The sequence below is a fragment of the Centroberyx affinis genome, unplaced genomic scaffold (assembly GCF_046629955.1).
Source record: "Centroberyx affinis isolate AG114_WGS23_722 - 3 ecotype Tasmania unplaced genomic scaffold, CSIRO-AGI_Caff_v1 ptg000011l_1, whole genome shotgun sequence".
NCBI lineage: Eukaryota > Metazoa > Chordata > Actinopteri > Beryciformes > Berycidae > Centroberyx > Centroberyx affinis.
Genome location: NW_027278727.1, coordinates 23,315 through 47,998, shown reverse-complemented (window position 1 = coordinate 47,998; position 24,684 = coordinate 23,315). Strand labels below are relative to the sequence as shown.

Below are 24,684 nucleotides of genomic sequence, written 5' to 3'. Positions count from 1 at the left end.
TGATTTAAAGGTACTTAAAGAATTCAGTCCTCCCAAGAAAGCAATTCTCTGAATAGTGAAGAGAAAAAGTACAGTACAGAGACAAGGAGTGTGTAGGGGAGGGGATATCAGTCCTGTGTCCTTGACTGTCTTCTGGAGACAGGGAAGGAGCACTGAGATCTGATAATATGGCTATTCATATATGTTGTGAAAAATATATTTTGCAAAAGAAATTGTCCTTTCATTTACTACAGATTCCTCTTTACATACATAGTTTATTTTCACTTCTGTAAGCTTGTTTTATACTCGTTAAATGTTACTAAAAGACGTTGCAACAGACGTTCGTCACTAAGGGCTTTATTTTGAAGGTTATTCCGGATGCTCTAGTTGCTCTCCTGACTAGCTTGATACTTGTGCGGATAGAGAAGCTACATCCAGTGAAAACACTCAGGTAACGCACTATTTCAGTAACATTTTGCTTAAATGTCATTGTATCGTGATCATTTCGCATAGGTTTAATATGGTATCTGACCCGTCACCACCAGTCTAAAGCGGGTGCAGCTGTTGTGTTAACTAACGTACATGTGGTATTTGGCGAAGTAAAGTTCATTGCTAGTGTTAGCCAGCACGATTAGCCACCAAATAGCTAGCTGTTACAGGGTTAGCATTGCTAACAGCAGCAAACTAGTGTTAGCTAACGTTAGCAGTCAGGTTTACATTACAATGCTTACAATAGCTAACCAACTACACCCTTAACGGTTCAATTTAACACTTGACAAAGCTGAGCAGGTCCGCTCAAACTGCAAATATCAGTTTAGCCCGCTGTTCGTGTAAGTTACAAAAACAGTAGCCCCGATTCGCACTGTCTTTCCTGTATGAAGAGAACGTGACGCCACAGTCCCTTTCAAATAATGAAAGTGAAATGTTACCTTGTTTATCGGCGAAAATACACAGCTGGTAGAACTTTAGTTAAGATCTTTTAAGAATCAAAATGAGCAACATTTCAAGTCTGCATGATACACCAAGCGACACGTATCCCAATAAATTTTAAACTTTTAGAATTTGTTCACTTCTTATTCCTACACATTCTCATTCTACACCCCACAATCTTCCACCTAAATACACTGTGGCGAGCAGTAACCAATTTTAAATAAGGACATTTTATAGAAAATAACAGGCTGCTTGGTGGATTGGCTGTATGCCGAATTTACCAGAAGACTACAAATTCGTGGACAGGCTTTCATTATGCACTAGCAAGTACGTATCTTCGCCGATAACTTAGGTAATATTAAACTGTCCGATTTTTCTAGGGAGTTCGGCGTGACGTTTCCTATGTACGAGTCAACAGCGCATACAGGGGCTAACGTTACATCAACAGATGTTTTGCTTGCTAGTTAGCTTAGCTACACAGGTAACTAACGCTATTCAGCGAACGTCTGTGTACAACATCGGTATACTGTTATGCTAAAGTCATATATTATACTCAACTGCAACCCTGGTATTACATATGTGTTGACGGTTGATATATTGATGTAACCTAGTGAGGTTTCGTTAGCCTATGCCGTAACGTAGCTAGATCAACTAAGCAAGCAGCAACTTGCGAACAAGGTTAGCTAGCTTATCATTAACTTCCGCCCTGGCGGTTGTCTGTCACTCTACGAACTTGATATTAACCTACATCGCGTGTAACCTAATTTCTAGCGATCTTTAACCCATGGGGATGGTTTAATTCTAGTCGGTTTTACTGCGGACTTTGTTGAGCTTGAACTGTTGAAATGCTAACAGGAGCTAATTACTTAACGTAGCTATATGTAGAAGTTAACATTGCAGGCCTGAGACTGCTGTCAAGATAGCCAAAGTCGTCCCTGAGTATATTTGGGGAATTCGTGTGGTTACAGTTTGATTTGGGTATCCTAGCGTATCGTTCTGCTTAAAATTGGAGGCTAAATTATTTAAAGCTCCATCTCCAAAATTGAACCCTATTGGGGTATGTTGTGAGCTTGCGGAGCTGACATTTTTAGCCCCATGTGGCGTTGTCCGTTTGCTGCTGCTGTTGTTTTGAACACGTGGTGGTCTTTTCCTATATCTGGTGTTGAATTGCGTTCAACTTCCCATCCAGGACATAGTGTGAACTAAAAAGGCGGGCCCCCAGTCGGGGTCATCATGGGACAAACAACCACTAATGCTGATAAAAATCACTTGTATTTTCAGAAAAGCATCAGTGTTTTTCCCCTTAAAATAGCCCATTCTCATTTAACATAATGTCATTTGGACGACACTGTTATCCATAGCGCCTTGTCTTACATTCTTAGCATGGGTGGCCCCAGTAGGAATCAAACTCCTCATCTGGCATAGTCTCACCTCTGGCTCAAACAATGGAGGTCGGGAGAAATTTAAACACTGTCATCCTCTCAAGTGTTGTCATTTTGGGGCTTTGCGGATCCCTCTTTTCACCAATGATAAAAATTAATGAGATTTTTGTTTCCCATTTGCCAACCATTCTGTTCTTAAAATGGGTGAATCTACGCATGACAAATGACATATGATGAAGTTATTACAGATTTTAACACATTACTGAATTACAAAAAATACTTGCTAACAAACATTACTCATGATTGGTAGAGAGGAAGGCTCTGCTTGGTCATGACTTGGTTTTAAGGGGAAATTTGTTTCCATTTTATCTGGTGCTTGTGGTTTTGTTATTTAAGAGTATGATATATAGCTGTAGAAACAAATTTCTCGCTCCACAGGATGTTGGTCAAAATTGATGAATCAAACTTTTACCATGGCCTGTTGGTAGACACGTCATTACATCCTTGTTGTTCAGCAGAGTCTTCAAGCTGAGCAGCAGTGAAGGCTTCACCAACTCCGTGTGGCCGATGATCACACTCCCCATACCTGCCCACTAGAGTATAGACAGTTATGCAATTTGGTATAATGTCATAGCTAACTAATCTTCTAAACCGTGGTTCCTTTAAACACAATATTATGAAATGGATGTTCATGGTGTAATGCTCATCTATTTGGGAATCTTTGACATGAAAAACATTCTGAACCTCTGTCCTGGAAAGCATTACTGAAAGCATGACATTTGTTTGCTAAATCTACTTAGCGGAACAGTGCATTGGTAACTTTGACTTTACATCACTGGCCAAAAATGTACCCCAGCACACTCAGCAAGGGAAAGTCCACCCTAAATACAATCCAGATTATGCTTCTCTTATGTTTTTTGACAGCATAGTCTACAGCCAAAATTAGAATCCAGAGAAGGTCAAAATGACAGTCATCAACTGTCATTTTATTTCTTTGGTATTTTGGAGACACACACTTGGCCATGGTCTCATGTATTTTTGGCAACACCCCCATTTTACTTTTACTATTGCACTTCTAGCTTGGGATCAGTACCGATGGAGGCGACTGGTGTGTGTGAGATTGACGTGGCAACCAGAAGAATAGTCGGAGGCAGCGATTCACCGCCTGAACTGGACAGCCCTAGTCAGGTAAACTACATCAACATGTTTTTTTTTGTTTGTTTTGATTTATTGTGTATTTTTATGTTTTTTAGTTTATCACACCATCCAATTAAATTATAAGTGTCCTGTTTTTTTAATGCCCAATTGGCTTACATAGGAACACTGATAAGCTGAAACTGTTTACTTAAAAGTAACTGTTAACTTGACTAATTTTACTCCGATATGGTCAGGTAGCATAGAGGTCAGAGAAGCTGGCTTGTGACTGGAGGTTGTTGGTTTAAATCCCCAGACCAGCTGAAAAATGTGATTGGGTAAAGTTAATGAGTAGCTCTTTCCTCTCCCTCAACAACTACTGGTGAGGTGCCCTTGAGTACGTAAGCTGCTCAGTGGCCAACAGAACATCCCAGTGTGGATGTGTGGAACTGTATAATGGTACACCAAGTACAACCACCTTGCTTTTCACGTGCTCATTTCCATCATGAGGCAATGAGGTGTGCAATTACCATAAATGTGAAGCAAGGTGTTGCTGGAAAAGAGTATGTTGCTCAGTCGACTTTCCCTGGATAATTAAAGATTAGAAAATGGCCAGGTTATGCTGTTGGAGTGAATAATGTTGCCACAAAAACCAATGTGGGTGCACATAAGGGTAGTAGGCCTAAATTCTTCCACACAGGCAGGTTGACACTTGTTCGCACTGGTGTGCCCCAGGAACATATCTGATATTGTGTTTGTGTGTGTGTGTGTGTGTGTTCAGGAGGATGTGGGGGAGTTCGGTCTGGGGTTGTGCTGCTCTGAGGAGGTGAGGGGGGAAACCCCCGGCAGGGAGGACAGTCCCAGTGACCTGGGAGAAGCAGAGCTCGACCCCGGAGGAGACGCCAAGAGCGGAGATGACAAGGCCTTCGGTAAGGACACCACAGTGCAAATGAGTTACCTTACCTTGTTGACCTTGTTTGTTGTCTAAACCTCATATGTCGCATCTTAATTCATATTCTGTTTATCTTTGCTTTGTCCTATTATTAGTTTGTTCCTACAATGATGCAGTTTCCCCTCAGGGATCATTAATGACTCATCTTAACTAGTCCTCAATCATTTTTTTTGCTATCAGCCATCATCAATCTAGTAATGCTTTTTTTTATATATTAGAAAATCATCCAATATCAATCCACTAATGAAGTGTTTTTGTTTAATGTAAAATTTTATTGAAGTGGGCGCTGGCCCAGCATAATAATAAAGACTGGCCTAACATCATAATAAAGGCACATAATAAAGAATTATCCTTTAACACCTGGCTGTTAAAGGAAGTGATGCGTTTCCTGCAGCAGTTTGACCATAAAATAAGGCCCAGGTTGAAAATAACCGGAATTATCCTTTAAGAACAGCAAATGTAAAAGCTTTCATGAACTGGATAAGGTTGAATCACGATTGTATGTTATCAGTCAGCAATGTCACAACGTTTTTCTGGTGATACGGGTGATAGAAAAGGCTCACATTGCAATGCAGTCACCAATCTTCTACTTCAATGAAAATGTCTGCCAATGCCATTTTGTCAAGGTTTTTTGATTGGTTTAAAAAAAAAAAAAAAAAAGATCCGAAAGGTATATTTAATTTTAATTTAATTTTGTTATGGTCTTGTCCCAGGGAAAGAGGTTCTTCTGCTGATGCAGGCCTTGAACTCCCTAGCCACTCCTGAGGAGAAACTGGCTGCCTTGTGCAAGAAGTATGCGGACCTGGTAAGCTCTGGGACGGTCAGTCAGTCTTCGAATATTTCCATTTTAACAGTTAGACTTGGATGCTAGGGCCAGAGTCACAGACAAAATGACTTAAAACTCAACTTGGAACTTGTCCCAAAATTGCTTAAGTCTAAAGCAATTTTGGGACAATTGAGGAAGTCATTTGTGTATCATTTCAAGTATTGGAATCAGTATCAAAAACATAGCAATAACCAGTTTTAGTCATAATGTCATCTTTTTAATTTTGTGTGTGTGTATACTGCACATATGTATACTGTGTGTGTGTGTTGCATTTCCAGTTGGAGGAGAGCCGCTGCATGCAGAAGCGTCTGAAAGCGCTGCAGAAGAAGCAGTCTCAGATCGTGAAGGAGAAGATCCACCTGCAGGGCGAGCACAGCAAGGCCATCCTGGCTCGCAGCAAGTTAGAGAGCCTCTGTAGGGAGCTGCAGAGACACAACAAGACACTGAAGGTACGGTATGCTGCAACACACAGAAACTAGATATTTCGATGTGATTTGATGTGAGAAGTTGTGTCATAAAATTTGATAGTTATTGTCAGATCTCATAAATTACATTGACATAAATGGAACCATGAACACAGTGACATCTCAACCATCTGTTACCGGTTTATTCCTGACCTATCCAGATTGGTACAACATGAGTATCTTCTCCTCATTCACCATATTCACCCAGCATACTAAATTAAATGGTCGCCAGTGTGAATGGCACAAATTCCACACACACCCCCCCCCCCCCCCCCATCCCTCTCCTAAATTGCCTTGCTCACCTCCCCTCCCTTCCCCGTCCGGTCTCCCGGCAGGAGGAGAACGCCCAGCGCTCCAGGGAGTACGAGGAGCAGCGTAAGGAGGCCATGCTGCATTTCCAGATGACCCTGAGCGACATCGAGGTGCAGATGGAGCAGCACAGCTCCCACAACACCAAGCTGAGGCAGGAGAACATGGAGCTTGCCGAGAAGCTCAAGAAGCTCATCGAACAGTACGAGCTCCGCGAGGAGGTAGGACGCCCCGGCGCTGCTCTAAGTAGTTTTTCACAAACTCTTTTATTGAAGCTGTGATTGATCTGTTTCCTACTCAGTTGTAGTATTACACTCAGAGAGATCACTCAGAACAGCTTTGTATTTGCTGGCATTAACTTTGCTCTCTTGGGTTTTCTGGACCCAAACCATGCCAAGAATGTTCACTTCACACCATAACAGAGCTGCCAAAATCCTTCACTGTGAAAATCAAGCACTCAGACCTGTAGACTGCTTTTTGTGTGTATGAGACATGTACTTGTCTGCTTATTGAGAACATGGTGAAGGATCACTCATCTGACCATATCACTTTTTCCACTGCTCTGTAGACCTAAAACACAAAAAAATGGCCGTTGGTGCTGTACCTTAATTTTCTGGGCCCATTCTGTTGGTGTATTTTTCTTATTCCCATGGCTAACTGGCCAAACGTTCACAACGTGATGTCACAGTGATATATTTCCAGTGCAGCTACAGTGGAGTTTAATAGCAGAAAAATGTCCAGCTTTCTAAAAACATCAACGGTAAATGTCAGGTGTCAGTCCCTCAGAATCAAAGAGCGAGAGTTTCTTCCTAGACTCACCATTTCGCACCAACGTTCAACAATCATACAGGAAGAAATGCAACGTAGAAGAGGAGAGAGAGATCAATTTCTCCACTGACAGTAGCCTCAATAGACCAGAATGCAATGCAGCCAACAGACATGTCATGTCTTGGGGAAATGATACATCTCACTGCTGCATTCCAGTATTCAAAATTGCACTGATTGGCCCAAGGGGAACTACAATTACAGCTTAAAACAAAGTTGAAGTGTTTTTTACTAACTGGCCCAGACGGGAACAACGTCATCATTCGTGGGGGATGACGATGTTTATTGTTGCCTTGTTCCCTCCTCATCATCTTTGTCCTGTCTGTGTCCCTCCTGCAGCACATAGACAAGGTGTTCAAGCACAAGGAGTTGCAGCAGCAGCTGATGGACGCCAAGCTGCAGAGAATCGCCGAGATGATGAGGGAGGTGGAGGAGAAACAGCAGAGAGAAAGAGACTTTGTGAGTTCATGTTCTCTGTGTCTTTCCATACATGTGATCTGGTTATGATGTTGTCCACAGAGGTGAAAAGAGGTGCAGTTGTTGTAATTGCTGTCTGTGATGGTAGTGATTTTAACTGAAGTATACACAACCTGTACAGATGATGTGTAAATGTGGTATAGTTAGCTACATTGTTGCGTAGTATGAGAGGTGTGTAACCAGCTGTGTTGTGGTGGTTCAGCTGCTGAAGGACGCCACCGAGTCCAGGCACAAGTGTGAACTGATGAAGGAGCAGGAAACGCAGCTGAAGCAACAGGTATCTGCCTGGACACACACACACACACACACACTTCCTTGGTTGTTTAGGGAAATAAAGTCGACTTCACAGACACTTATGCATTGTTACACACAAACAGATTTGCAGAAAATTGAAGAGTCTCATTTTCAGCTTATTTTAAATCTTAACAGTTTGAACTGGAACCACAAAAATGCTAAAGGAGACAAAGATTAACCTGCTCTTAAAAGTAGACTTGTACACATCAAGTTGAAATATCAGAATGAGAGACAGCCTGTGGTTGTCCAGTGTTCCTTTGTGTCTGACTTGATGTCCATACCTCTCAGCTCTCTCTGTACATGGACAAGTTTGAGGAGTTCCAGAGCACTCTGGCTAAAAGCAACGAGGTCTTCACCACCTTCAGACAAGAGATGGAGAAGGTGAGGGACAAACAGGCTCATCCAACTGTCAACGAACGGCTTGTTGTTGGCTATTTTTTATCCGGGTGCATCTCAGTAGTTTCCCTGCTGACTGTGTTCTCATGTTCCTCCAGATGACCAAGAAGATCAAGAAGCTGGAGAAAGAGACGACCCAGTGGAGGACCAAGTGGGAGAGCAACAACCAGGCTCTGCTGCAGATGGCTGAGGAGGTGACTGTCTTCTTCCATCTTCAAAAAATAACTAAATAATTGTGCAAAAATGTATATGAATATGGCTGCGTTATCTTTGGAATACGTGTCGGCGCTGCTCTTGTCTTGAGTAACTCTGTAGGTTGCTTTTCCTTCCCCAGTAAAGGGAATGCAGTTCTGGTCTGTTTCATTTCCCATAGTAGTAAACATGTTATGAAACCGGCCTTTTCTTGTGTCTGTCTTGTTACGCTACATAACACTGTGTTACATGTTTGTTGTGTTTTAGAAAACTCTGCGCGACGGCCATTTCAAGGCCCTGCAGGGGAAGCTGGAGCTGCTGGAGAGGCTGTGCCGAGCCCTGCAGAAGGAGAGGAACGACCTCAACAACCGGCTCAGCCTCCTCCAGGAGCAGGGAGAGGAGGAGGGGAGCACGGAGCCTCCCGAAGCCCAGCACCAGGAGCCCTCGGCCGGGGAGGACGACGATGACAAGGAGGGAGAGGAGGGAGAGGAGGAGGAGGAGGAGGAGGAGGGCTCGGCGCAGGGCGAGAGGCTGGAGACGGAGGGGGAGGGCATCCACCAGGCCTCCAGGCCACCCGAACTGGAGCCGGAGTCCACGGCTGCTACTGATGAACCTACTACTGCAACGCCCCCGACCAGCCACCCTCCAGCAGCAGCAACACCACCACCCACGCCCCCGCAGGACTGAAGGAGCTGAGCCACCGAGCCCTCATATGGCCTCTTTGTGTAGGGGAGAAGGGTATAATAGGATTGGGTCCATAAACCTCCAGCCTAGTTCCACAACTAGACAGAAAAACAAAACATCTTCAATGGAGATAGTGATTTTTTTTTTTCTTTTCTTTGTTTTTTTTTAAGTCTAGGACTTGCCTATCCGGGTTTCATCAAGGGAACCCGGACCAATATCTCTTTGTGTGATAGTTTAAGAAGAGTAAAACGATTGTATCGATGATTCTATTCTAGTACTTCGCCCACGTTTACATTCGTTGTAATAATTGGCTTTGTGGCGAGCACTTCGTACTCCCTGTTTTCTACCATAACTGTATTTTCATAGGAAATTTCCATGCCGTCAAATTGAAGCTGTGTTTCGAGTCTCAACTCCAATTGGCCTTTTGTTGTCCCTCTTTACACGTCTCTCCCTGCAGCTTCTTACGTCTAATTGAAAAATCTAGTTTGATTAAAGTTGAAAAGTGGGTATATCAGATGCGTATTGTTGGAGATCGCTCTTTATTAATGTAGCCTCGTACTCAGAATCGTATATGAAAAGCTGTGGGAAGAAACGGTATGTAGCATGATAAAAGAATTGCACAGTGTTTTCCATGTCTCAGAGTTGGGTTGTTTTATGTCTGGATTGGCCACAGGGTACATTGTTTTTTTTCTACTGCCTCTCAGTTGCATCGTCTTGTTTTTTTTCCCCTCCTCAGCTGTTAATTTAAGTTTGACCAAACTCTTTGCTTAACTTAGACTATTACCTGGCCCAAAAAACATTTGTGTTTGTCAGCCAACTCTTTACCGGCTGTATTAGCAGGTTCAAACATGATCTTTTCTCAATTGAATGGCAATGGTTGCCTGATAAATCATAGCTCTGCCAGTTCCCTGAAGAACAAAGAGCTTCAGAGCTGCATTTTCCTCCAGTCTGCCTGTTAAACACTGAAGTCTAAAAAGGGCTAAAAGTTCAACCGTCATCTGTAGCTCTGAGGAGTATTAGACTGAACCGCGGTGTCTGCTGGATGCTGCTGCAGAGCTTGGCCATTTTTCTTTTTTGTTTTGGGATTGGGGAGATGAATGATTTAGTCTCTTCTCCTAAATCATCATCTACTAAACTCGTTTTTTTTTAAATTCCTCCTTAACCACTGGATCTGATTTGGAGCCTCCAATAGAGATGCGGTTGACGGTGCACCATGTTGATTCCTGGGATGGTTGGGGACTAGGTTGAGTTTTCTCTGAAGCTCAGTCAGTCCTTAACATTTATTTGGCCCAATCTGCAATCATGTATCCCTCCTAGTAAGAAGTATTGTTTCGGGAAGCCAAATTGCACCATTTAGAGAATTCCACCGTCGTTGAAATGTGGAAAATTTGAAATGTAAAAACGAATGGTATAGGTCAAGACGTGTTTGTGTTCTCCTTGTTGTCCACACTGGATAGGACTAGAATGATCTGGAGAGAGGGAAGCCCAGAGCGTTTCCTCAAGTGCATTTTCCCAGGAAGCAAGCAATGCAAGATTTAGATTTTTCCAGTTGGCTGGTTTAAGCCTGTGCATCTCAGCAGTCTAAATAGCTATTTTTTCATTTTTTGTGCTCATGCTGAAATTTGATTTCCACATGGTCAGCTCAACAGTGTGAATAGATTGGGCCTTCATCCAGTGTCAACAAAGCGTTTTACGTCTAGAGTAAAATATGTTTAAAGAAAGATGACAAACTTTTAAGTTGCATCTGATAAAGGGGCCTTGGCGTCTTTGATACTTTATACTAGGAAGAAAACTGAATGTGATTTACTTTTCTGATGCATTTGAATAAAGAGATGTTGTCATTCCAGCAGTGATACCTATGAATAGGATCTACACGTATTGTATGTAAAAGAACTGTCAATTTGAAAGCCTGTATGGCGTCCTGACCTGGTGAATGTAGAATGTATTGTCACCAGGGTCAAATCAGTTATTGATCTTGTCTTGGACCAGTGGGATTGTTCCAAAAGTAGAACCCCAAATGGATAGAAATAGCATGCACACAACTGCGTTGTCTTTTGTTGTGCAATGAGTAAAATCCCCTGGAATTGTTAGTCCCTACTAAAACATACATTCCTGCACACACAGATCACCTCAGCAGACCAAAGGCAAAGGCTCAAAGCAGTCTAAAGACTCCAGTGACCCAGGTCTGCATGGCACCAACCTCTTGAGTTTTCCTTATCCGAACCGTTCCATTGGCTTTCTTGTACAACAACTAAAACCTACCCGCTGTGCTTTGCTAGCTAAAGTTTGCGGCACTGTTTTCAGGTCTCCCCCCCTCACCGCTCCGCTCCATTCCCCCAGCAGTGACTCTCCATGCCGTGTCGGTCGATACAGGGTTTCTCACTATGTGACGCAGGTACAGCTATGCAACATGCTCGCTACGGCCTGACAGAGCCCTCCGCCCCATAGCTTGTAAGATCTCCCGTTTACTTTTTTCAAAGTGTGCACTTATTACAAGCCTGACCCCAGTTCAGAAGCTATGGGGTACTACTGCTCTCCTCCTTTTATGATGTTGTCCATCCGTATCATGGGAGGGCAAGGAAGGTGCATGTAGACTTGGTAAAGGATCAGATCATGGCAGACTCCTGTAGCTGTGTTCAACGTGTTTTGTCGTTTATTCCAGCTCACCAGCTTCACACCTACTGGACTATTCTTATTTCTGTTTCCTTTGTTGAGTCATTTCCATTAGTTCTGTAAGTGGATTTCCTTTCCAAGGTTTTGCCTCCTTGGTGTATTGTTAAGTAATTGGGAATAATGTTGACTTGGGAGTTTTTTGTTTTTTGTTTTTTTTTAAGCCCAACTCTGTCTTGGTTTTAGGGAACATACCAACGCTGCTTGGCTAGGGGCGGTACTGAAAAATAACATATTTGTCCCCTCAAGATGATGGCTAACCACCAGTAGAGAATCCTGTTGTAACATCCTGAGCTTATTGGCCTAACACTGCCTGCACTTCCTCTTGGATAATTCATTTGTCTGACTGGTTAATGTAAAAAGACCAAGGAAGTGGCATGCAGTCAGCTATTGGATTTAGATGCTTGGATCTTGGGACCTTTTTTTTTTTTGTTGTTGTCTTTTAACAGATGAAAGATTTGGAAGGAGGTAAACTGATGCTGAATTTGTCTTGGAGCAAGTTTGTCCTGCTGGGTTATTATGTAGGACTGTCAAATTTGATATTTTACATCATGGGAAAAGGTACAAGACGTTGGTTTGATCTAAAATAGTCTTGATGTGTAACGTCTCCTGGCCAACGCTTTGGACTTTCTCATAGATTTGTTGCTTTCTAAATTTTCCCTGAAACGCGCATTTGTCGTCTACCCTGCACAGGTTTATAAAACATAAAATTGATGTGCAAGTGTATCCTCAACACCATTTTTTTTTTTTTTTTTTTACCTGCACAGGGTCAAGTGGGTGTGTACACTCTTGTTTTGTGGAAAGGATAAGACAGTGGAGTACATTTGGGAGATAGATCCCCCAAGTGGAGGGAAGACTATTCAAGAGTTTTTGGCATCTAGTTCCTCTTTCTTTGGCGTTGCCCCAGATTGACTCTCAGGTAATGTCAGAATCTACCTCTGCAGGTGAGACTAACTGTGAAAGAGGAGGCGCGAGTCACCACAGCTTCAGAAAGCTTTATTTTTATTAAAAACGATGAGCCCACACCCCCCTCTTTGATTGTACAATGTTCTTATAGTCCTGTCTTGCTTTTCAATAAACATTTTGTAGAATTTGCAATAGTTGTGGACTTATTTCATCACACTGCAAGTGATTGCGCAGTCTCTGTGGTTTCCCCTTACAAAATGAAATACAGTGCACAAGTGAGTAGGTTGTATGTACTATGTGCAGCTAAAGTGAAAATGCATAATAATGGATTGTTTATTACAGCATTTCTTGGTGAAGCTGATCCTCTGACATGTTACTCTAAGGTCAAGTTGGGAGACTTTTTAAAAAAAAAAACAAGCATAAACACTTTCTTTTAAAAGTTACAAAAGTTTTATTGCAATTCACGCCAGCTCATGGGGTTCTGCAGGAAAAAAAAAACACTCCATGAGATTTTCGCATGGCGTCTGTCACACAACAACGGAAAACAGGAGAAGAAAAATATACACACATGCATTTACCTCAAGTGCACTAGTTTAGTCTGGCACATTTCGCTCGAGCCAAAATCCTCTGTTCTTAAGCTGTGTAGTAAGAGTTATTTTATGTACCTGAATGTGCCTCGAAGGTGTCATTGGGAGGCAAAAAAACCCCAAAACAAATGAATGGAAGGGAATGTTTCTTCAAAAGACACATGATGATACTATGTAGGGAAAATGACAATGAAAGCCGAGAGTGCTTCAACACAAAAACAGGTATGAGTACAACCAAGTTGGTCATGTCTAGAGAAGCTGTCTTATCTTTTTAACCCTTGACAGTCGTGACACATCTGGATCAGGTTTCCCAAAAGCATTTCAGAGCTCAGATAATCTTGGTTCATTTGTTTAGGTTTCCTCGCATATGCAAGTCTTCAGGGGAGCCTGCCTATTGGTTTGTGTGAAATGTACTGTGGACTATTTTAGTTTTCCTTACATAAGGCCTTTGAATGAGTTGAATTTACTTCCAATAAGTTGCAGTAGCTTTATTTGTGCACATAAAGGTTATGCGCTCTTACAGTCTTAAAACTCCCTTCACCATATAAACCCCCCGAAACACTGGAGACGTTACCACCTAAGCAGGTCTAAAAGGCCAATCCCTGTCCTGTTGCAAACAATGGGAAAACTATTCTAAGTGCTCAAGTGCTTTTGGGTGCCTGGGCCATGGAAAGGTGTAAGCAAAACGGGACTGAATCCATCTTTCTGTTGATGAGGTGGAGTCTCGTCCGTGCTGCTTGTACCTCTCCGGTTTATTCGGAAAGTGGACCGGTAGATTTTTTTTTTCATTTCGCACTAGAGTAGAGATGAACCAGAATGGGAGATGGGCTGGGCTGGGTGTGCAGCCCGGGGGATGGAGGAGGGGTCGTGCCTGGATAAAGACTCCTGCAGAGGGTAAGAGGTGGGTTACGATCCCTGGCCCTCCAGCTCTGATGCAGGGGTGTCTGGCTCCTCATCGTTGTAGATGTTCTCCGCCTGGAGGAACAGGAGAGAAGGATGTACATAATGTTTATCAGACTAATTATAGCGTGGTTGGAAGAGAAAAAAAAAAAAAAAAGACTACATGCAAGTAAATAAAACTCAATGTAACACATGACTTAGCGGCTAGTACCTCAACGTGCAAATGGCTAACATTATTTGCTTCACAGAATTAGAAGCTGGGTTTTACAATTGTAATGACATTCTAATCAGAATAAAACCGCCTCATGTAACTACCTCAAACGAAATAGATTGGCCAATTCCCAATGAAATTTTGTTCGGTATGAAAGGGCTGGTATAAAGCTTTGATAATCTGTTCAATAGCAGGATAATAACATCTTATAGTCATGCAAACACTTAAATCGAACACATAATATTGTCTGTGCACCCTTGTCCAGAATAAGCAACATCAGCAAGCTTCAAATGAAATCTGAAAATTTTTTGTAATCATTTATTCTGATTACGTGCTTTTGTGCATGTACGCTTTAGTGTTCTGTCAAAAGCTCTCTTGAGATTTTCAATCATTGAGAACTATTTCAGAACGATAAACTATTCTGCATAAAATCGTGGCTAGTGTGGACTATTACACACAGCAAATGTACTCACCATCTGCCAGACTTGCATGATGTTGTCCTCGGACACTGAGCAGATGACCCAGGGTTCATTGGGGTTCCAGGAGAAGTCGGAGATCTTGGCTGTGTGGCCACCATGGATGAACTGATGGGAAGGAAGAGGTGGTCATGAGAGACAGACAATTAGATCCCATTCTGAGGAGGGGCGAACAAGATGTGGTGAGGAAATGGTTTTTGGTTGTGACAGCACTGTAGTGTCTAGTGGTGGGCTTGGCTGAAACCTGCCGTGCTGATATGGGTGGAAGATCTAGAGGTGAGTGTGGGACTGGGTGGATGGCAGCTGACATAATCTTGCTGTGGGATCTTGGCCAGTACTCACCAGCAGCTCCGGTGGGCCGTCCTCAGCATCCTCAGCCGACTGCTCCTCCCCGATTTTACTGGAAAGGCAGATCCAACAGTGTGTGAAACTGAGTCCATTTGGGGAACAGACACCTCGAATATGCAGTAAGTGTGATGTTTCTAGTTTTAAATCATTAACTGGGTCCTTGAAGGGACTGTAAGGGGACATACAATCCCTTCAAGGATGTATGAATTTAGCTATACAGTATGTAGTGTAGTTGTCTACTTACAGTGCAGACAGGTATCCAGTGTTCTACTAAATCATAGCTCACCACTTAACATTCCCTCAGATGGGCATCCATAGGACAACATGTTATCAGCTGGTGGTAAAAGTTTGGGAATCCCTGTTCCAGGCTATTGCTGACTGTGAATATTGTGCTTTATATTGTTTAAGCCTGTAAAGTGCTGTTTGTCCACTCAGGACCACTCAGAAAATAAGCATTTTCAGTTTTTGCAATACATTTATACAGTGATTTTCCTAAGCAAAAGTCAATCAGTATCTGATTATTGTCTAATATAAAGGCATACTGTAGTTTTTACCTGAGGTCCCAGACATTGAGGCGTCGGTCGGTGCCGCTGGAAGCCAGGATGGTCTCATTGTGAGGTGACCATTGTACCTGATAAAGTAGGAAACAGTGGGAGCCCGCAGTTCAGAACTCCACTCTGACACAAACGGCACAGTTGTTGACTCACACAGCAGCATAAAATAGACCCCAGTTCTCTGCAATCATGGATTTTTTTTTGTGGAAAACCAGCTGCATCACTGGAAATGGGCTCCGCCTCAGAAAAACAGGAAGGTTTCACAGTGATGCAGAAAGTATCCAGTTGCCTGTCGCCACCTCTAGATGTCGCTGAAGGATGGCTGAGCTTTTCACTCCCAGACTGGCAGATTTTCAGCCTTTCACCATCCAATCACAATTGAGGAAATTTTACAACATAGTGGGTGCAGTTTTACAGCTGATCTAAATGTTATGTCTGTGTTTAATGTCCACTTTTTTTTTTTTTTTTATATATATACACACAGGTGACCCGCAGATTATGATTTTATTTTCCATGGAAAGCTCCAGGGACTAACAAGTGAATAACTAAACACACAACTTTATATGCGTTGTGTTTGCATAACACTTGGTTGTACTGCAAATTCTTACCTGGAAAATTTCGTCTTTGTGGGACTCGAAGGAGTGAAGCTTCAGTTTGAGGTTCCTGAGATCCCACAATGCAACAGTCTGAGAGAAATACAGATATTGATATTAAAACTTTGAGAGATACTGGTACATCAACCAAGACCAGACCAGACCAAAACTGTTTTGGTCTGTTATTGGCAAAATTACTCATGACTGATTTTACATTTACACAAGTCCAGGCACAATTCTAAACAAATTCCAGAAAATACAACTGCTTCACAATGCTATGTGGGCCTTGAGAAGGCCTTGGTTATCGTATCCATTAAATAACAATCAATTTCAGTGAGCAGCGCGACAGCCCGGTCAAGTTTGTCCAATCCAGGTATTTTTTCCTCCTCTTTTCTACCTTGTCAGCAGAGCCGGTGGCAAGAATGAACTCGCTGTAGGGGTTGAAGCTCAGACAGTTGACCTCAGCAGTGTGAGCGTCCACTGAGTGGCTGGGCTTGGACGTGTTGTTGGACCGAGTGTCCCATCTGGTGGAAAAGAGAAGGTATGGAGTCAGAGCCAGTAAAGTATTGGAAATAAGATGAGAAATGAAAAGGAGGCAGACAGATTTTAAGTTGAGTTTGTCATCCTCATTCACAGAAGCAGAAGCAGTGTGTCGCTGAGGGCTTAAGGAGCAGGCTCGTGGTTTGAAACCGGTTTGAAACTCACATCATGAGTTTCTGGTCGTCGGCCACCGAGCCAAACAGGGACTCGTGGAGCAAATGCCAGGAGACGTCCTCCACCACCGCTGTGTGGCCGGTGAAGATGGTCTTGGCGTCCACAATCTTCCCTTCCTTCGGCCCGGCACCAATGTCCCATAGGCAGATGGTCTGGATAGGAAGGAAAGAGACAGGTCAGAGTTGGTATCAATTATTTTCCCGCTGCCTTGGTCTGTCTTCAGCTGGGAGCACACTATAGCACTTTTAGGCTGATCATAGCCACATTTTGTCATCACAGCATGGAAAACCAGTAAATAAACTCCCTGTAATCCTCTGGTCAGTTTTAGTTATAGTCACTCACATGGTCATCGGAGGCGCTGAGCAGGTTGCCGCTGAGGTTGGGGTTCCAGGAGAGGCCATAGCCTTCCTTCTGGTGGCCTCTAAGCCTTAGGTCGGGGCTACACTCTCCGCTGGGATCTGAAAGACAAACAACACACTGAATTCACCTCCATGATGTGTGATTCATTGGAGTGTGTGTATTCTATTCAACAGAAACTGACAAACAGAGCAGCACCATGTCGCCATAGCTTGGTACCACTTTCTTGTTCCTTGTCCTCTCCTCTCTTATGATGTGTGCAACAGAATTCTAACATAAGCGTGGAATCCCATGGAAATATAAAGGTTTTGGGGGAAATTGCTTCAAATAAGTTAATTTTCCATCACTTTGCAAGCAAAAAATTCTCTGGGGTACTCCTACGACCTGAGTGTGTATTGGCGTATGTTAGATGTGTGTGTCAGCATGTGCATAGAATAGATGATTTGTAGAGGAAAATGTTGAAGCAACCAAAGATACTTGCAAGAATTGTGCAAATCAAAGATCCACCTGAAGAATAAAGTGTGTGCATAGTCCGACATTCTGTTATAGAAAATGAAAAGAAAAATTGTGTTCTTTCGTCACCAAGCGCTGCAAACAAGGAGCAGCCCTAACAACATCGGAGAGCAGTCTCAGGCAGGTGCATCTACCCCGGGTCTTTGACACACATATGGATGCGGTCCCTATCAAAGTCCACGACAAGAAGTTCTGCTTTGTTGTGCATGAAACCACAGACAACTGCAGAGACTTTTTGGTTCACAAAAATAAGTAAAATGAGAAAAAAAAATGGCCCTAGTATTCATTAGGGTGTGTGTAGAACAGCAGTCCAACCTGGTTTGGAGGGGTGCTTGGTGTAGTCAAAGACCAGCACGTCGGATGTGGGGGTCTTGGTGGCGATGATGCAGGGATTCTGGGGCATGTAGCGGGCTCGGTTCACCTCTCCCTCATGGTTGATCTTGATCTCAATCTCTATTTTTCCACTGACTGAACCAAATCCGCCAAACTCTGAAGAGGAAACACAAACAATCTTAGTACATCCAGAGTAGGAAATTAACAGCAGCAAATACAACATTTGATCGGATTTAAAACCTTTTGATGCCTTGTATTTAGATAATTCAATTTACATTTTAAAGACCTTTTAAGGCCCCTGTGAGCATATCTGGGGGCATGATTTGTCATAAAAACTCCATAGTGGACATATCATTTGTATCAAAGGTATTCAACATGTTGTCAACTATTATTCTTCTGCCATCTGTATGCTGCTAGGTTGGCTTCTGTATGCATTGAGGTTTAGACTTCAACTGTACCTTCAAATCGTTCAACAGCCGTACACACACTCACAAACACATACTACCTCTAACATCACACCAAAGCAGCAGGGAGCCTTCAGCACCCCTGCACACAGTGGGGCACCCATCAACATACCTGCTGGAAGACAGAATAAGACAGTTTCAGCACCCAGGAGTAATGGAGCATGACATGGATCTCACTTGATTCCCTCTCCTTTTCTACCATACAACAGGTTTAATCTATTCCATATTTGATTACTGTAGGAAATATTTGGGTCTGGCAAAGAACAGGTCTAACAGAACTGAAACAGAGGGAAACTCAAATCACTAACCAACTTTAATAATTTTAATAATTAAGTGCCTTGATGTGAGATAAATATAGATAAATCTTAAAGCACAATAGAGCTCTTATGTAATTGCTTTATTGGAGGCAGGTTAGTTTACGGGTTGAGCCTTCTTTATAAAAACAACACCAACTTAAACCCCTGATCTAACAAAACAAAGCTTGAAACCTTACATTTCTGTGACTGAGTTTGCCTGTCTTGTTGGAAACTTTTGAGTAACAAGCAAATACTAATCTGAAAAGCATTATATTTTTTGACTAAGATCTAAGCTTGCAGACAACTCCTGGTGTATTTACCTCCTTTCTCGCTGTCGTAGTGTGAGGCATCAAACTGGGCGTCATCATTTGGCACCTGGACGCTGGCGATGACAAGGTGGTTCTGCTCATCTGATGTGTGGGTCCCCAAAACCAGCCTGTGGACAGCATAGTCCTTCCCCTCCGGCCTGCAGAGTACCACAACATGGCGGGTTTAATATTCCGCTAGTCATACTTGGTAGCTTATAGCGTTGACTGCCTTTCAATTGTACATTAGGGCAGGGCTTTAGGCTACTGTAATGAATAAGGAACAAAGTAGGAAGGCATTTCTGATACACATCTATCAAATTTTGTCAAAGAATATTCAAAGATTGTCCAAGACCCTGGTAATGATAGTAAAAGGCCAATAATAAAATACTAAGCTATTATATAGGATTGTATGTGCTATGGTCTAAAAAGACTAGGTTTTTGTTTTCTCAAATTTGTTACTGTATTCTCTCTATTTGGTAATGCTGCTGATGCGAATGACACACATAGCAGAAGGCGATTTCAGTTTAATCCACTCCTCTCGTAGAAAAGCTATTATTTTTCTTCAAAGTGTCCACCTTTGAATTTCATCAGAAACATTCTGTCTCTCATGCTGGCAAGTACACAATTCTGAGACAGAGAAGCATCTATAATATATACATGCATCTTACATGTACAATTGGTTTGGGTTTCTGTGTATTTTGGCAAAGAAAAGAGCTTCTGGCCTCACCACCTCTTCATTGTGATTGGTTGGTCTTAGGCATGTGAGCACTCCTCTAAAATATTTAACTTAACTCTGACAAAGTAGAAGCCAGCGCAGCATCTTTTCAGATGTTATGCGTTTCTGTGAGTTGTGTTTTAAGTAAAAAAGTGGGAGGTGGTTTGAAAAAAGCAGAATAGTGTGAACACACCCCAACATGTACTCTCAAAGTACAAAGCTGCTCTGTAACAACAGCAGTAAGATGGAGATCATGTGGATACCTGCTGACATCAGGAAGCCACTGGACAGTGAGGCTCGGCCACTCCAGTGCATGAGTCATCACCAGGTCATAGAGGAAAGGTGTGTTTTTCTTCCAGATCTTGTACTCCTCATTGATGACCCTCTCCTCCACTGCATCGTCATACACTGTAGCAAGAGGAGATGGGATAAGCTGGAGTTTTAACAATTTCAAATTAAGTGTCATTAATCACATTGGAAAAACTAAACCAAAAGCATGTTGCACCCAGACTTTGTCCATTCAAATTGTTTGGTTACAAGTGTGTGGGTACCAACAATGAATAACTAATTAACAGGGCAACAGAAACCCAAAACTACACAAGAACAATGTGCAATCATGTGAATATTGTGACCTACCCTCCATGGGTCTTTCACCAGTACCTGTAAGACACTGAAGATGTTAAAAAATGAAAGAAATTGACTTGAGCACTTTTTTGTATGATGTACTTTGTGACTGAGCATAACTTTGGCAAATAAATGCCATGTGAAACATTTTTTGCCTCTCCTTGTTTTGGTGTAGAGTGTGGGTTCCTCTTGCCCTTTCTAAAATGGACTCATTTTCTAAAAATGGAGAGTTGGCATCGTCTTTTTAAACATTTCACATTGGCTAACGCAATAGAATAGCTACTATGAGCCCGTTTTTAACCTTTATTGAGGGAACGTTGACTGAGCATGCATGCTTTATTCCAGCAACACCCTGCTTCACATCCACACTGGGAGCTGCCCACTACAGCCAGTCTTCTACTGTTGGCCACTGAGCAACTACACTGGAGCAGGTTGGAGTTCGGTGCCTTGCTCAAGGGCACCCCAACAGTCTTGTTTAGAGCGGGAAGAGATGTTTTCCCACCTAGCCACAAAACAGCGTCTCTAATCTCTAGACCAGTGGTTCTCTATCCTGGTCCTCGGGACACAGTCCAACTGGTTTTCATTCTATCTAATCAGTGATTAGTTTACATCTGGGATGACAGGTGGATTCAATTAACTTCTTGGTAGGATAGAAATCTAGCAGTACTCTAGGTCCCGAGGACCAGGATTGAGAACCACTGCTCTACCGTCTTGAGAGAACGTCACGCCAAATTCCGTTCAACAATCTGTCAGTTGCTGCCTTGCTTATCGGTTCAGGCACATACCTGGTAGAACATAGATTAAGACCTAATACGAATCGTTTAGGGTGTACTACATTCTTCGGCATAAATAGTCCACCGCGCAGCGCTTTATTTCAATAAAATATCAACATTCAGAGCTGGTTCACATTGCTCGCTACCGCCCTCAACACGTATTTAGGTGAAAGAGAATTGTGGTAATAACAGGCGAACCGATTTAAAGTTGAAATTTTGTTATAATAAGTGTCGCTTGGTGTATTGGATGTATGCCGAATTGAAGAGTGAAAGTTTGGCGTGACGCTTTCATTATAGCTTACAACAGAGAACCGCACGTACCGCGGCTACTGTATAAGCTGGAAACGGAGCTAGCAAGCTACCTAAAACCAATGAGCCATCTGAGCAGAGTTAGCTCAGAAAGCTAGCATGTCATGCTAACAACCATGATAGTAAACGGCCGTGGTGCGCACACAAAGCAGCATTCGGGGAAAATGGGCCACCATCTAGCTGTGGTAAACCTACCCTCTTTATCAGCCATGTTCCCGACTCAGCGGTGTGTCACGATGCCCGAAAGCAAAGTAACTATGAAGACGCTGTTTTAGTTAATAGTGTTATTATCCTAATAACCGCTTTGGTTGTATCGCCGCTAAACTCAGGTCCTTCCTTTTCAGCGCGGATTTCGTCGGCGCTTACTGCGCACGCGTCAGTGCTCATCCCACTCAGGGCCAGCAATGCGCGCGCAGTACTCGGTGCATTCAAGTACTTCTGGTCGGAAATAATAACAAAACGGACTGTGAAAGTAGTCTTGTGGTGACGACTGTTACCTCAGAAATCAAGCGACACGGAGCCACTTTATGCTGCAGGGGGAGAAACAGTGGGCGAAATCCGCATCAGGCGCGTAATTGATGATGGTGGAGTTTTTGTATAAGTACGCACAAAATATGTGACAAACAAGTATGCTGCCTTCGTGATATGTCGGAAATATTGAGTTACAATGTAGCTCTGTGCCTCTTGATTTCTAAAATAACAGCCACCAAAGAACCACTTTGGTTACAGGGTCCATTTTGTTATTTCCAACCAAAAGCACATGAATGTCTGACATCATTTTTTATGACTTCTGAATTCAGAAGTAGAAGCTTACAAGGAGCACTTGAAGACAGCAATAGAAAAATCCCACTTTAGCAGTCATAATTACCATTTTGTTGGGTCATTCTTGCCCACTCTACCCATAATTACAATATTTCCAACAGTATGACAGCAGCATAACAAATATGTCAACTTCGCCTATTTTTACTTAAACCTTTCTTTTACTTTTACTTTGCCTAGATGAATTTCAGCTTTCATATGTTCTATATTATGTTCTATATATATATTATATTTGAGAAAATATTTTCCAAGGTAACTGTAGTCCATTTCAGTCAGTGGAAATTTAAAATTATTGATTAATTTCAGGTATTTCTGTAGCTTTTTTGGCTATTTCCAAAACATTTTTGTCTATGCCCACTGTTGAAACAAACAGTAACAACATTGAATGCATTCCAATGAGTTTATTTTGTAAAAGTCTTGTCCATAAACAGCAAAAACAGTTTACAGTAAACTACAAACTTTGAAAATGTAAAACATGTTCCAAATACGAGCATAACAAAGATTTGAAGTTAGGGAAATAAAAAAAAATGCATGAGTTTACATATAGACAGTGTCTTAATCAACTATCATCAAAAAATAAATAGGCCTATATTTCATGAAGACAACTATGGAAGCAAAATAAAGGCAACTGGCACAGAGTTAAAGCGGTGTCGTGTCATCTTCAACAAATCAATCAAAATCAACGATCATAAAATTGAGTTTGGCAATTTCAGAAAGCATTATCACATTGTCTATTGTTCACAATATTTCAGGTGAAAACCATCTTCACACCTCTTAGTCTCCCTTTAAAGGTAATCTGGTACGGTTTACTTTTAGATTTGGATGCTGAACCAAGGCAACATAAAAAAAACAGTAGGTGTATTTCTTTTCCAAGTCCACCGCGTATCAACAAGTATCCGACTTAAAACCAAGAGTCAACGCAATACCTTCATAAAAGAAGTGATTTGGAGTACAACAGTTGAGCATGCCACTATAAAAAGCTTTGAAATATACAGTGACCTATTCCACAGATACACAGAAGAACAGATATATCACTTTTCCATAAAAAGATGAGCTGTTACCTAGAGCAGTCCAAGTAGAATAGTGGTCCTATATTCTACAACAAAAGTAAAATATACAGATATAGTTAATATTGAGTTACAATGTGTAACCCACTTGTGCACAACACTTCATACATTTATCTATGTATTTCCATTCGTCTTTTTCTGGTTACATAAAAGAGTAACGTATAGTGTGATGGATAATGTTTCGACAGTTACTGTATATTCCACGAGTCCCTCCCGTTTTTATCCTCGTAAAAAAAGCGATTTCAAGCTACAACTAGAGTGATCAGTACACTGCAATACCCAACATATATCATAGACTGTAAGAGAGTATATATATACGGTATATGGAGGTCTTATCAAACATGTTTGTACACAGTGACGGGTGATCATGAATGGGTCGACTCAGATAGGTAGGCAACGGGCCAGTATAAATATTGATTCATGGTTATCTTACACTATGTTTGGTTATCAAGTGCTGGGAACCCCCCACCCCCACCCCACTCCCCCACCCTTACACCCTCTCCCCCGTTTGTCTGGCCTAAACCCAAAGACAGATGTGGTGACATGGTGGATATTATGTATTGTATCATAACGTGTACGGAGTAGGGATGCACCGATACCGCTTTTCTTCACTGGATTTCACAAACTAAAAACTGAAGTATCCGATACTTTACTTTTACCAAAAAATATAGAGACTTTAGACCATTAGAGGTCACTGGAAAAAAGGAAAAAACATGTTTGAAGGGGCAAAAAGGTTTTTACTGGAAGCACAAAATGACCGTAATATATCTTGAGGGGGTTGATAGCGCGCGAGCGGCACTGTAACACATTACAGCTACGAAGGCTGAAAAGCCTTGTTGTCAAGCCGAAAGAAGCAAAAGACAAAGCAGCATTATTATTACAGTATTTTGCTGATTTGTGATATATTAGCTCTTCACCGGACGTTTCTGTTGGATCTCTCCAGTGAGTACTCATCCAATACTTGACCTTTATTAGATGCTCGGGAGGAGCCCCTCTATAAGAGCCGGGCTCTGTGTATGCGTTCGTTCGTACGTTCGTCTATAATGCTTTTTGCAATATACACTGATTAGGGGAATTATGCCCTAAGAGTCCTGCATAAGGGAAATCCAGTGTGCGCTCGTACACCAGGCAGTACGGTAGAAGTCAAACAAGCATCACCCAACTGGAGGCTGGCGTGCTGTACATCCACATACAAGGAAGTAGCTCAGTGTTTTTCCAATGGCTAAGTCAACACATAAATTAAATATTTTGTTCAGTGATTCTCCACAACACTGTGGACCCCCCACCCCCCCCGAGCAGTTAG

General features: G+C 42.3%; 2 protein-coding genes across 5 annotated transcripts; one reads left to right on the top strand and one right to left on the bottom strand.

Annotated features, from left to right (window-relative positions):
* The first annotated feature begins 278 nt into the window (after positions 1 to 278).
* Positions 279 to 8,847, top strand: txlng (taxilin gamma). Its single transcript, XM_071534089.1, has 11 exons — positions 279 to 430; positions 3,371 to 3,479; positions 4,207 to 4,354; positions 5,091 to 5,182; positions 5,482 to 5,652; positions 6,003 to 6,197; positions 7,141 to 7,260; positions 7,481 to 7,555; positions 7,861 to 7,953; positions 8,067 to 8,162; positions 8,428 to 8,847. The coding sequence occupies exons 2-11, from the start codon at positions 3,387 to 3,389 to the stop codon at positions 8,845 to 8,847; spliced, it is 1,503 nt and encodes a 500-aa protein (XP_071390190.1). The 5' UTR covers positions 279 to 430; positions 3,371 to 3,386.
* rbbp7 (RB binding protein 7, chromatin remodeling factor) lies at positions 8,665 to 21,845 on the bottom strand. 4 transcript variants are annotated; one of them, XM_071533817.1, is made up of 13 exons: positions 21,691 to 21,845; positions 20,426 to 20,449; positions 20,053 to 20,197; positions 19,087 to 19,232; positions 17,989 to 18,162; positions 17,146 to 17,261; positions 16,795 to 16,955; positions 16,487 to 16,613; positions 16,105 to 16,182; positions 15,497 to 15,573; positions 14,937 to 14,994; positions 14,592 to 14,702; positions 8,666 to 13,982 (listed from the first exon to the last, which is right to left on the bottom strand). In XM_071533817.1, the coding sequence occupies exons 1-13, from the start codon at positions 21,704 to 21,706 to the stop codon at positions 13,914 to 13,916; spliced, it is 1,302 nt and encodes a 433-aa protein (XP_071389918.1). In that variant the 5' UTR covers positions 21,707 to 21,845; the 3' UTR covers positions 8,666 to 13,913. The 4 variants fall into 4 exon arrangements, with proteins under 4 accessions (XP_071390070.1, XP_071389918.1, XP_071389999.1 ...); XM_071533737.1 differs by having other exon boundaries at positions 8,667 to 13,982; positions 17,989 to 18,165; XM_071533969.1 differs by lacking the exon at positions 20,426 to 20,449 and having other exon boundaries at positions 8,665 to 13,982.
* Between the last annotated feature and the right edge of the window lie 2,839 nt (positions 21,846 to 24,684).